This window comes from Gigantopelta aegis, chromosome 9 (genome assembly GCF_016097555.1).
Source record: "Gigantopelta aegis isolate Gae_Host chromosome 9, Gae_host_genome, whole genome shotgun sequence".
Taxonomy (NCBI): Eukaryota; Metazoa; Mollusca; class Gastropoda; order Neomphalida; family Peltospiridae; genus Gigantopelta; species Gigantopelta aegis.
In genome coordinates, this window is record NC_054707.1 from 30,387,937 (window position 1) to 30,402,462 (window position 14,526).

General features: G+C 37.3%; 1 protein-coding gene across 2 annotated transcripts in view; it reads right to left on the minus strand.

The window, feature by feature from the left end:
* The window catches only part of LOC121380666 (RNA-binding protein 45-like), a 37,858-nt gene that overhangs the window by 7,657 nt on the left and 15,675 nt on the right, over positions 1-14,526 (minus strand). For both annotated transcript variants that reach the window (XR_005958990.1, XM_041509598.1), the window contains exons 3-11: positions 14,113-14,238; positions 12,783-12,909; positions 10,024-10,113; positions 9,568-9,660; positions 9,179-9,367; positions 7,110-7,269; positions 4,419-4,455; positions 3,937-4,177; positions 1,531-1,706 (exon numbers count right to left, since the gene is read on the minus strand). Coding sequence is in view for 1 of the 2 variants with exons in the window: in XM_041509598.1 (XP_041365532.1) it covers positions 1,543-1,706; positions 3,937-4,177; positions 4,419-4,455; positions 7,110-7,269; positions 9,179-9,367; positions 9,568-9,660; positions 10,024-10,113; positions 12,783-12,909; positions 14,113-14,238 (1,227 nt within the window). In the remaining variant the exon portion in view is untranslated. The remainder of the gene's footprint in view (positions 1-1,530; positions 1,707-3,936; positions 4,178-4,418; positions 4,456-7,109; positions 7,270-9,178; positions 9,368-9,567; positions 9,661-10,023; positions 10,114-12,782; positions 12,910-14,112; positions 14,239-14,526) is intronic.

Genomic DNA, 14,526 nt, shown 5'->3' on the forward strand with positions numbered 1-14,526 from the left:
TGTATCTCTTAAGCTCAAGGGCCATAACCAAAAGATTTCAGCTCAACATCTTGAGGCATTGTGAAAAAGAGTCCATATAAGTATATGTGGGAGAGACAGACGGACGGAGACGAAACCTATAGTCCCCTCCTGTTGGACATGTAGGGGACTAATTAATACATCAATGTGAATCAATGACATAAAATACAGGCATCAAAAGAAGCAGTGTTTGGTAACCCACATACAGGTTACCATAAATTACATATCTGCTGACCTATTAGATTACGACACATTTATGAAGTTTACAATCCTCATTATCATTCCTTCACAAACATGCTGATACTTTGTTATTCATTCGGATTGTGTGTGTGTGTGTGCACGCGTGCCTGTGTGTGTATAGTACACATTTGATCAAAATTTAGATGTTTGTTAAGAAATGTGGTAACCGTACTGACTGTGAGTGACTTATTTTGATGCCTGCTAGATGCATAGGGTAGAAAGTGTATGTGTCTGGTGCAATGTGTGAGCTTCAGAGGTGTTCCTAACACCCAAATAAAACAATTCCACATTGCTGACTTCAAAAATATCACCTGCTTGCAATTTAATAATAATTAAGCTATCTGCCTCCATCAGCATTGCATGTTCCTATAACAGAGACGATTCTTCCAGTCATCCTACATAAGATGATTACAAAAAGTGTACCGCTCACCATGGTACTCGGTGAAGTGACTGACTAATGTTTATAAGATCAGGGTTCGAAATTTACCACAGCATAGATGGAAAATACTGTGCTTGCCTTCCTTAAATGAAAATGGGACATTGTCAAGGGCAAGACAACTACAGTGGTACCCTACTTGGCTTGCCATCGAGCTCTTCCTATATATTCCATGTTGTATGTATACTTAATTGCAAAAATATTTAAAATTTGAGAAAGAATGGACTCTTTGGCTAAACAATTTGCCATAGTACCCGTCCAGCTTGCCTTGGAGCCCACAAACATTAAAATATAACCCCTGTTAGATGACCAACCAAGGAAGCAACTTTGAGTAACCGTGAACCTATTAACGGGAAATAGTTTCTGCACACACGCATTCTAATGTACGATCGATCGATTTGATGAAATAATGTTTTACCGTGTCCACATTATTGTGGTGAAGAGATTAAATGCTATTGTTTTTCAAGAGTGACACTTATCACGTGATGTCACCAAAACTCTCTTGCAATGAATCTGTGAAGCAGATGAGACTCGACAATGACAGCGGTGTAAAACTGTTGTTTATTCAGGTTTGTTTAACATTAAACGCCATTTTCCTATATAAAAATATTTTGAATGTCTACTTGTCTTTTCCTCATTTGTGCACTGTTTTTGGAAGTTTTTCTAATTCAACAAAAGTATTATGATGTCAGGGTTCAATCGTATGCAGATTCCTTAAAAACAAGTCAAATATAAATAGACCGGTTTGTGGGTTAGCCCGTTCGCGGTTTTTCATGATAAAAACATACAAGTCCATTAAACAGCCCAACCCATTTAAACAGTGATTAATAGCTAACCTGTGTGTATACTTAGTATCTGGCCTTCTTAGGGGGTCCTTCACAACCTCCATTCTTTGGTGGCTCAGCCTCTAGAACCTTAATCCTTTGACCCATCAAATTCTGGCCATGCAACATCTGTATTGCCTTCATAGCCGATTCCTTTGTCGCATACTTTGCATAACCGTAATTTCTCCCTGAAAAAAAATAAATCAATTTCTCCAACATTCACTGAATTCAGAGAGAATAGCAAACTGACTTTCTCTTGCACAAAACATGACATTACGTTACACTGAAATAGGCAACTGAGACGCTAGCTTTAATCTTGTAAAACACTGTTATGATTACTAATAAATAAATAACAATCTACTGAAAAGTACCTTATCACAATTTGAATTTAATTTCTATTTAGAATGCTTAACATTAACATGCAGATAAGGACACATTTCAGCTGTGTAGAAAGCTTTCATAAAGGTAACTGTCAAGTTAAGTCAAATATTGCATTTCTTAAACCTAAAGAAGAAAAGACAATCGGACATCCCAGCAGTTAATGAAATGGCTCTGATCACCCACTGCATAAAGGGTGATCGTTTCCAATTCTGTGATCACCTCTTCCTTTTCTGCTGGAATAATTGATGGAATGACAGAAGATGGGAAGTTTGGTGCACTGTAACTGGATAGGTCAGATGCCAATTTAGCAGTATTTAATGTTTCTGTGAATCCCCGAGTTTGGGTCAAAAGTGCAGATTATGAGATGGAATCCCAAGAGCTATTTTTATGATTCTGGATAAAATCCCCAAATTCAGTACATGCTATGTATTCATGAATGGAGAAAATTAAATTTTGTTTCAGTCTTCCATGCATTAGCTTGACATCTCATCAAGTGTAACAGTCAATAGCTGTGTGAAGGGTTCTGCATTGCAAGGTTAGATACTGACGACGACTATGTTTGTGACAAAGATCAACATCTCTGACACAATGGAATAGTAGAGTAATTGTAACAGAAACTGTATCGTTTAATGATTAACTTCATAATACAAAAATTCTGAAAGTAGTGTTAAAGCAATACATGTCCATACCAGGAACAACAAATTTCAGTACCATCTCTGTTCAAGAGCCATAACTCTGTCAAATATGGGTAAATTGCTATGGATGTCAAACTTTATCTGTAACTGTAGATAATAAAACTATACTAGTACACAAAATTTCAGCTCAATATCCTGAGGCATTACCCCCCAAAAAAGGCTAACAAACTACAAGTGGGACAAAGAGACAGACAGACAGACAGACAGACAGAAAACCTATAGATACCTCTGGTTGGACCACTAGGGGACTAAACATAGGTTACTTTGATGTACATGATCTCAATCTACTTCACTAGTCTATATACTTTGTGTCCTAAATAACCAATTTCAAGTATTACTTACACTTTTGCCCAAGTACAACTAAATGTTTTGCAAAAGACCCATGTTAAATATGAATCGCACCCCCCCCCCCCCCCTCCAACGAATGATGGCTTCCATTCCAGACTGTGATGTCATTTGAGTTCTAATCGAGGTGGGTAACAATCTGCCAGGGTAGGCTTGCTAGGGCCACGCTTATAGAAGTAACCATGTACACAGAATTAAAACAGTAAACAGAATTGCTATGGTTCTGACCAAATGACAGAAAAATCCAGTCTTAATAATAAACCAACAGTACAGCAACTTGGACTGATGTTATCGCTGATATTATGGTAGAAGAACTTTAAACATTTCAAAATGTTTTAAAACAATTTTCAAAGAAGTCAAGGGGAGGGTTATATTTCATCTTGGAAAAGAAGAGTCAGTGTTGTAGTTGAAGAAGATGGAGGGCAACTGACAATCTGTTTAATATGTTCGATAGATTTTGACTAGCTCTTTTATAGTAGAAATGGTTTTTTACATTTATATTTTGTATTATCGCTGATAACCAATGGGTATTGCCAAATATTCTCATTTCAGAATTGTGAAGTGTTATCAAACCCTTAAAAAGACTGAACAAAAATAATATTGCCATGTGAATGCAAAGATATTCACAACAAAAATACACTTGGGAAAAAAAGAAGAAAAAGAGAAGAAAAAAAAAGAGAAGAAAAACAGTAGCCTAAGATCAGGATGGCTGGATAAAAACTGGCAAGCAAAAATCATGTCCAGATCAAAAGATTTAACGAGAGAAAAAGAATTGATCATTTGAATGAAAACTGGTAGCCGTAAATAAGGTGATTATTGTTTGAACAGGCAATCATGCACTTAAGTGAGAGGTCTGATTAATGTATGAACTTAAAAATATATTTATCAGTAAGTAAATGGGAGTTTCTTGATGTTTTATGTAAGCAATATACATGCCAATAAAGAATATCATTAAGCCCTATTTCTTATTTTGTTTGGGATCTGACACATCAAGTACCTGACAACAAGTACACGTCAATAAGATTTCCAAAGCGACAGAAAGCATCTCTGAGGACTTTTTCTGGGACAGATGATGGCTGACACACAATGAAGAGTCGCTCAGAGGCCTCAGTGTCTTCAGGCTTCAGGGGATGTGGCAATGGCAGAGGAATGTTGCAGTACGGAACTCTCTCCATCCCGCGTTCAGCATTCATCACACTACTCGGGTTAATACCCGCTTTCTCTAGCAACATGGCAGCCTGCAAACAAGACAAACATTAGTAAAACTAAAGAAGTCACAGAGGCAATGTAATCGGAGTGGTAGGTAAGATAGCAATATGTTTCAAATACTATCTCAATGCTACAATTTTGATGACATATTAACTAAAAATCAATAAAATGACTTTTTATGCATGTTTGTGAGACGTTCTATCAAATGATTATGGACTGGTGTAAAGACTAGCTGATAAAACTGAAAGATTGAATCTAAGCAAATCCTACCTTCTGTCTAACATCTGGTTGCCGCATATCTCTTTGCCTGAAACAGACAGAAATTATCTAATTAAAATAAATTATGGTATTTAGAACCAAATAAACTAGAATGGCAAAACCCTGATGGCTCACATTGTATGTACTGGATAGTAAAAAAAAAACCCCAATCAATCCATATATTCGAGTTTTTACAAGGAAAGGCAAATGATCACTCCCGTTTACCTCCAAACTTGCCTCGAGTTTTAAGAGAGTGGCAAATTGATCGCCTTGCAATAAAATATATATTACATTTATGGGGATTGATCTTCAGCTCAACTTCATTTTGCTCAGTTAAAGCTGTCATCTTTAGAATTATTTTAATATTTAAGCATTAAAACAGATCATTCAGTTCTGTTTAGTTCTTATGAAGCATTATAATTGGAGAAAATGTGAACCATTTTCTCTTTTAAGAATACTTAACCTAACCTCAAACAATGGCATATTCCCCTAGGGATGGTCTGGTCCCAACATCCAAACATCCAACGGTATGGCTAAAATCTTCCAATGAGTCCTCTGTATTCTGTTCCGGTCACATGACTAAAGCTTCCTTCTTTCCCTAGAGCCCATTGAATGGAGGAATGGAAGCGGGAAGGCTGGGTGGGTATAACCCTTTTCTACTTAACCTAACCTCAAACAATGGCAGCATTCAACAGGAGACGGGTTCCATGATCCGTCTTCTCCCCATAACTGGAATGGTTCTGACAAAGTGGAAGATTAAGCCATGGGTAGCCCCACTCCACTAAGGATGCCCGGAACGGACCATACAAATGATATTAGTAACAACAAATGTTACGGTTACATCCGTCAGAAACAGTGGATGAAGGAGCCCCAAGTTATTCAACAAGGATCTGTTAGTCCATTTCTTTTTTTGGAACAGTTATGACAAGGATGCCCGGAATGGACTATGCAAATAATGTTAACAACAACAAATGTAATGCTTGCATCCATGAGAACAGTGGACAAACAAGTCCCAGGTTATTCAACAAGGTGGCAACATTTCGCCTAAGTGCATATGCAAAAAAGCTAATGTCAACCTGACAAAGACCTGACAATAAACAAGTGTGAAATGTAGTATAGTGTAGAGAACAATTGTCAATGGCCTCCCCTGTCGGTTCTGTGGACATCTCTTTGTGCAGACCAGATACCCGACAGAATCTTCAAAGTGGTCAAGGACGGCCCATATTCACCAGAGTGTGCACTGCAACCACTGAACCATGGAGGTGAAACCCATCAACATCATTGGTAGACATATTCAAAGATGGAATCAGTGGCTCTTAGTATATTACTAATTGGTGTGTTACAGCATAGAGACATTCTCGTCCATATAGTATGTATGCAAAAAACTAAATATTTTGTACCTTCCCCCTCATACGCCTATGCATAAAAGTACAATGTATTGCAGAATATCACTGCAGAATCACAAGCAATTTAAGTTTAACTGATATGTCAAAAACATTGGCGTTTTTTCCCTGGGTGTTCTTATTAAAAATATTTTTTGTTTAATTATTAATTTTTTTAATTATTATTATTAATAAAATTTGGCAAAACTACTAAAGTTATATGTAGTTTTGTTTTCATTTTTCGTGTCCCTAAGTGTACATGCATTTCTACTCAATTTGACACTATAATGGATTTTTGTATACGTATGCATCTGTCCTATCCCCACTCCTACGATATATACGCATTGCATGGACTGGACCCCCCCCCCCCCCCCCCCCCCCCCCCCCCAAATCTCAATGCCATACATACTATATGGACGGCCCCAAAATGCTCAACCTGTGAGGGTTAGATACTGATGGAGGAGGCAACCATCATCTTAGTAGGAACACAGAATCGTTGATCTCATCCTTGTTGATACTCTATTCTTCGTTATATCTCTTAATGGCTCTGGTTGCATGAGAGAAACAATCTGTTCCTGAAAGACTGTTCTCTCAATATAACACTTAATGGATTGAACTGGACACAGGACAAGTCCTCGACATCATGTTGGGCCACGATGAATGAGACAGCTTGCACTGAAGAGGTCCAAGGCGACTGGTCTGGAAGCTGTTGTTTAGTGACAAAGTTGCATGTAGTTCAGAAACTGCTGCTGCAATCACAAAGCCCGAGAGAAACACCATTTTCCAAGATTCAGGTCCAATTTTGGACAAAACTGTTGAATCTAATCTTCGTGTTTGAAACTTTTAATGATTTAATGGAGGAATGATGGTCCTGTGTGCATCTGTATGCAAGATGCGGTCCGGACAAGAAAAAGTTAACAGACGAACAGACAGACAATGCCATACCATAATACGACCCACAGATGGGCGTATAAAAAGGTTACTACTGACTGCGAATTCAACTACCACTATTCCCCCATAACAACAACAACAATCACACTTCTTCTTTAGGACATAATATTATAACATCTTTATTGTATGACAATGTTCTCCCCCGTAATTTAAAACTGTTTCAACAAGGTCCCTTCTATCAGCTATCAAATCTTTACCTTACTTTGTGTCACATTTATGGCATAGCTGTGTGTAGCTTAATTTTTATCAATAGGTAAAAATAAATATCTAACACGAAATGCACTGAAATATATAAAAGGAAATTATAACAGCAATTCAGCCAATTTAAAAAGTACAAGCACTGGTTATTTCAAATGACTTTCAAACATACCTCTCATAGCCCATGTTAGCTGCCATTTGTAGATTAGATGGCTGGGTGCTATCAGCATACTGCACAATAAGTCGACTTCCAATTGGATATTCAAAACCATCCAGCTTGTCCCTTGCATAGGCAGCACATTGTGGGGTGGTGTACCTAGCATAAGCAATGCCTACAAGAAAGAAATAATAATTCCATGAAGGTATATTCATGTATTAATTCTTATATGTAATTATTACGGATTTTATTCCAAACGTGATCTACCATAATGAAGATAATCTCAAAACATTGTTTTAAACATCATCCTAAATGCCTCACAAGTTGACCACCGTGTGCGTGCAGCCAGAGTGACCACCGTGTGCGTGCAGCCAGAGTGACCACCGTGTGCATGCAGCCAGAGTTCCACATCATCCTAAATGCCTCACAAGTTGACCACCGTGTGCATGCAGCCAGAGTTCCACATCATCCTAAATGCCTCACAAGTTGACCACCGTGTGCGTGCAGCCAAAGTGACCACCGTGTGCGTGCAGCCAGAGTGACCACTGTGTGCGTGCAGCCAGAGTTCCACATCATCCTAAATGCCTCACAAGTTGACCACTGTGTGTGTGCAGTCAGAGTGACCACTGTGTGCGTGCAGCCAGAGTGACCACTGTGTGCGTGCAGCCAGAGTGACCACTGTGTGCGTGCAGCCAGAGTTCCATATCATCCTAAATGCCTCACAAGTTGACCACCGTGTGCGTGCAGCCAGAGTTCCAAGAGTAAAAGTAATCTGCCCCCGATAGTTCTGGTTTGTCAATATGCTACACAGTACAATGCATCAAATCACGTTCCAGTAAACAAGACGTAGGCCTATTCCTACACACTTTACCTCTACTACCATTTTTTTCCTTATTTGTTTTATTCGTCTACTCTTGAATTGTCTTTAACTAAATAATTTTTTTTAAAAAGTTCAAAGTTGCACACTTGCCATTTTTGGGTCTTGTAGACTACAGTTATGAACTGAGATCATTCAGCTGACGTTGCCGGTTTCCGCAACGAGGTCATTTGTGTACGAAACCACTGCTTAATTCAACTCCCATTTTTTTTAATAACTATATGAATGCTATTTAAACGAGTTCTACGGTACTCTATCAGATGTGATCCATTACATGTGAAAAAGTAAACTATTTCTAATTAACTGTAAATTAAATAGGCAAAGGAGTTCTGGTTGACTGGTACGTCTTTGAACATATCTAATAATCTAGTCATACATTAAAAGTTTGCGTGGAAGCTACCCTGCATGACACATTTTTTTAATTATTGTATTATTAAATGGGACTTTCTGTCAGCTACATAAAGTATGAACATTACTGATTTTGTAAATTGTGGCAATCAATATTGAAAATGATTTTACTTGGGCGATTTGTTACGTGTAAAGTACTTAGTTTTTCACACTTGTCACATTCAAATGAAGGTTTGAGTCAGTGATCTGCAATGCATAGTTTTTCCACTAGTCAATTCCAAAAGTGACAAGTTTTTTTTAAATCACTCATCGGCCATATATAAATGTTGAGGCAGGCCTAGTGCAAATTCATACAGTGGAGTTGCTTTTGGTGGAATGTATGGAATTTATTTGTCTACAAGCGAATTATAACCCAGTAACACACGGGTGCACATTTTGTAAAAAAATTTCAGACATTTATAAACCAATAATTTGAACTAGGAAGTAAATGACGTTGAGGCCTACTCAATTTCGTGTCAAATGTATGCAACACTGACCGGTAACCCCTCCCAGAATTCACTGCGCTAAACCGAAAATAATCGTAACTCGAAGTGGTCTATTCCTGAAAATTACCATGACTTTCTGCCATTGTTTTCAAGCTAACATATTCACTAAAAAACACTTTTTGCAACTCAAAATTCAAAGGTATTCTTCATGCAAAACCCAACATCTGAAGCGACCAATATCATGATGAGTCTTGATCTATTATTTCTGGTCAGTGCTGTGTGCGAGATATCTCTTACAGTAATCAGAATATTTATATATGACACACACATTTTTAAGTGTCTACATGAAACCAACATAGGTGAACTAATCCAACCTGTAGTTTCATTAAGATCGCAGTACTCCATTCCGGGAACAAGGTTGAAAAGATTTGACAAATACTTCTGTGAGAGACCGATAGCTGCTACGATCTGCAGCCGCAGTGAGTTGTTGTGTGGGTAGTCTTCTATCATGTCAAGTGGCCCAAGAGAACCTACAGGTCCACCGGAGGGCACCGTCCTAGGCACTGAAAATAATCAACAAATCTGTATCCAAAACACTGACAATGGTGTAATATAAAATAGATTCAACAGTTTTCTAAGATATCCCATCTTCTACCACAAAGGCAATAAAACCCCACTAACCCATGTGATGTCGGATGAAACAAGACCAGCCACAATAACACACTTCTTGGCAAAGTAAAGCCGGACTAAGTAACATACTTACTGACTTGATGAGGAAGCCCAAAGAAGTCTTGGACAGGACTGGGATTTAGAAATCCACTTGCAGAGAAATCATCATCAAATCCTCTCTTATAACCTGGAAAAACACAAATTAACAAACTAAGTTAAGTGGAAATAAAAACTTTTACATTTATACTGCCAAAGATACAAAACTACCTGAAATCTAAAAAACCCCACACCATCAAATAATCATATTGGCATATATATTTCATTGTGGAATACAACAGATGGCTCTTAATGAACCATCTGGGAGCATTAGTTTCATCACCTATGGCAATAAAACCACAGAAAATGGCTAAGATGTAATGTGTCATAGGGTCCTTCTCACAATTCTCCATAAATAATACTGTGCAGGTATGGAAGGAAAAAACAGAAAGCAAGAAAAAAGAAGAAGAAAGACTCAAAATCTCTGTGGATGAGTTTGTGCAGCACAAATTACCTCTGTCATCTCTTTCAAACCATCCGCGTCCAAAATCCTCCTCCCTCCTATCTTTGCCTCTCTGAGGTTCTGCAAACTTTGGCTTGTAAGCTGTACAAGAAAAAAGATACACCACATTATGTTCAAGTACTACCGTATAACCGGAAATTTTCGTGGTCTCAATTTTTCGTGGTTTGGGGGATAAAAACATTTCGAGGTCTTTTATTTTCGAGGTTTGGTAAACCTTTAAAACTGATCATTTTTATTTTCGTTGTTTCAACAAATCCTGTTGGTAAATATCATTCATTTTTCATTAAAAGTTTCATGTCGTCAGCATCCAGTCGACAATTACACCAGACGATCAAAGCTCACAGTTAAACAATAGAGCACTCAATCTCGATTGGCTATTACAGTATGCTATTAGAGAAACAACTGATCACAGTCATTGATTCTGTTTGATGTTTAATCTGAGCTTGACATGTTTCCTTCTTAATCCTATGGTAAGCTGGCTAATTATACCAGCATTGCACGAATACTGTTATGCACGCAAATCATGAGTCTCTTGAGCTGGTTAAACAAATCTGTTGGTAGCGAGTTTTTTGCCATCCCTGTCACAAGGACCAGAACTTGAAATCCCGTTGTCATGTATCGATGCTGCAAACAAAGCCATATTGACACCTAAATCGACAAAACGGAAATGTGAATATAACATTTTTGACGACGAACAAACTGCCAAGATAGGAAAATATGCACTTGAACATGACGTGGCAAGATGCAGTCAAAAATTTTCAGTAGATCTTGATAACCCAGTCAGTGAATCGACAGTTCGAAGTATTAGGGACAGACATAAAAGACGCATGCTTAAAGTCAGGCGAAATATCCAATCTACTGCAAAAGATAACTAGCAGAGAAAACTTTGCCAAAAGAAAACCGAGGACGACCCCTGCTATTGGGTGATATGGACAAAACAATTCAAACTTATTTGAAAGCCATCTGTGGGGCTGGGGGAGTGATCAATACATCAATAGTGATAGCTGGTTCTAAGGGACTTATTGAAGCCAGCAACCCAGGGATCATGATAGAAAATGGTGGCTTGGTATCTTTAACGAAGAGCTGGGCAGCTTCCCTGCTGAATCAGATGGGATTTTCAAAGCAGAAAGCAACAACGAGCGCTAGGTTGTTACCAGAGAACTTCGAAACAATCAAAAGAGTTTCTTGGTAGAATTTTGACAAACGCAGTTCAACACGAAATTCCAGATGTACTGATTATAAACTTTGATCAGACTGGGTTAAAGTTTGTGCCGTGTGGCGAGTGAACCATGAATCAGAAGGGATCGCGGCGAGTGGAAATGGAGCGACAAACGTATGATCACAGCTGTCGTCGCCTCAACACTGAGTGGGGACATGTTACCGGTGCAGCTGATTTACGACGGGAAGACAGATCGTTGTCATCCACAGGGTGTGAAATTTCCCGGTGACTGGGATATCACACATTCTGATAATCACTGCTCAACTAACAAAACCATGGATGAATACGCCGACATCATCATCATACCTTATGTCCATCGTGTCAAGAAAGAACAGAAACTACCCAAGCGGCAAAAATCGTTGGTCATACTCGATATGTTCAAGTGTCATCAAGACTGAGTCTTTCAAGACAAGATGAAGAAAGCTCATATCAACATCGTCTTTGTTCCGCCTAATTGCACCGACGCTCTACAGCCACAAGATGTGTGTGTAAATAAACCCCTGAAAGACGCTCTGAAGGCCGAATTCACTGCCTGGTATTCCAAGCAGGTTTCCCTGGCTATGAAAGAAGGCCAAGTTGTTACAAGCATAAAGATCGACATGCGTACCTCAGCCATAAAATCAGTGCATGCAAGGTGGATTATGAAGGTCATAGGAAATTTGAAAACACGGCAGGAAATGTTGAAAGCCGCATTCACCAATCCCGGAATCACTGATGCAGTGCATGAGGCTCGACGTGATAATTAGCCTAACTGTTCTGTGTGCATATTCAAGTAGTGCTGCATTCAAACAATGATTTTGTTAATACTAGTATTTTATTCTAGTAGTTCTGCGTGGAAACGAAATTCTTTATAATAGTGTTTTATTCAGGGACATTCAAACAAACCATTTTGACGTTTTTATTTCAGTAGTGCTGTTTTCTGTTTAGGTTGTTGATTATTTGTGTACCGTGTTTTTTTCTTGTTCATCAATAAATACTTAGTTATGTTCTTTGAGAGTTAATAAATATTGTGGCGTGTTCACTTCAAAAATAATAACTTGTCGTCTTGCATATATTATTACAATTATTTTGCAGATTTCATGTAGTCTATGCATGCGCGGGAAATAAAAGTTCCGGTAAAGAGTATACCGTATTCGTTAGAGAGGTAACGATGATTATTTTTGATAGAATTCAATGGGTTTTTTTTCAAATATGTTCGAGGTTATATATTTTCGAGGTTGACCATTTACCCTTGAAATCCACGAAAATAAAACCCCACGAAAATTTCCGCTTATACAGTATTATTCAGTTCACACCTCGAAATTAATTGCTAAATGCACAACATGACATGGATTTCAGGCACAAACACTTTTGGTACTGGAAGTTAACAAAAAGTTTAAGACATGCTCAGCATAAGAAAACTTCATACAACTTGTGAAAACTGAAAAATACAGCACACACTTAAGAATCATCAAATTCACAATCAGTAAGTTAATAAGACTGTTTAATATGATGCATTCAGATTTTCCTTCATGTTTAATTTAATACTTACACCTATCACATTCTTCAAAAGCCTTTGCAGCATTAACACGTCTGAAATATTTGACATATGCAAAGCCTTTATTTTCCCCAGAATGCTTGTCCTTCAAAACATTCACATAATCAATTTCTCCAAATCTCTGAAAAAAAAATCCAGATAAAGTAGAAACAAAATGCATGTACACAACATACTTTAACATTGCAGAAAAGAAAACATTCACAAAATATGCTTCTCCTTTTAATTAGTTCAGGATTCTATTTCTTGGAAATTAAATATTAAATCTGAATTTCTGTGTAAAGAAATTTACAAAGTCCAATGTTAAAATATTCAGTCACTGTTCAAAGATAAGATCTTTGATCATTTATGTTGCTTTTAATAGATCAAATCTGACTGATGTTTAAAATGCACAATGCTTGGCTATTATATTATTTTATTATCTTTATGGCATGTGCTATAACAATATTGTTCACAACATGCATGTGTTACAGTGTACATGTATGTACATGTAGGTATAACTATGGCATTATATCATAATATCATTATTTATCCTATAACTTACCCATGATATCCATGTCATAAACCAATGTGATAATTTACTTTATTAACCCGGTTAATAATGGTATGCAAATTTACAAGGTAATGTGTTTCTGTGGATGGGTCATTTGCTTACAAGCCAACAAGACCTGTGTACCTGAGCGTAACATTTTCAAAGATTTGTTTAAAATGCGTGATGTCAAACTAATCTGTGCTAATCGTGATGACGTCATATTATCGATGGCGGCAACTTTAGTACTGTGATTTACTAAAAAATTAATTAGAATGTTATTTTAGAAGTGTTATAGGATAAATAGAATTCGCTACTCGTGTTTTTTAATATGTAAAATATCAACCTCGTCTAGTTAATTGGTATTTGTCTCGGCAGAGCCTTGACAAATACTGATTAACATAGACTCGGTTGATATTTTCCATATTAAAAAATACTAGTGATGAATCCTCTATGTATGTACATGTAGGTATAACTATGGCGTTATACCATAATATCATTATGTATGTACATGTAGGTATAACCATGGCGTTATACCATAATATCATTATGTATGTACATGTAGGTATAACCATGGCGTTATACCATAATATCATTATGTATGTACATGTAGGTATAACCATGGCGTTATACCATAATATCATTATGTATGTACATGTAGGTATAACCATGGCGTTATACCATAATATCATTATGTATGTACATGTAGGTATAACCATGGCGTTATACCATAATATCATTATGTATGTACATGTAGGTATAACTATGGCATTATACCATTATGGCAGATACAAATACCTCAAATTCTGCTCTGACATCTTCCTGAGTAAAATGTCTGGGAATAATGACAAACAGTCGAAGAGTTTTCTCTTCTTCTTTTGGATCTCTCATGGAGCCTTCTCTCCTGCTGTTAGCAATCATTATCTACAAAATAACACAAAGGTCACCTCAAGCAGGGCTAGCTCTGCCACTCACCAATGGTCAATTTGAAAAACAATTGGAAAATTTAAATTTAATTTAGCAAAAACAAATTGCGTAATAATTGATATTTTATTGGAATAGGTTTTACATATTTGAGATAATTTGGCAAAATGTTTTGAGAACTCAAAACTAACCTGTTGTCAAGCATACTCAAATTATAAACAGTGGTTGAAACTCTGCCTTAGAGATACGTGTATTCTTGTATACACTGAATCAGCTTTTACAATTGAG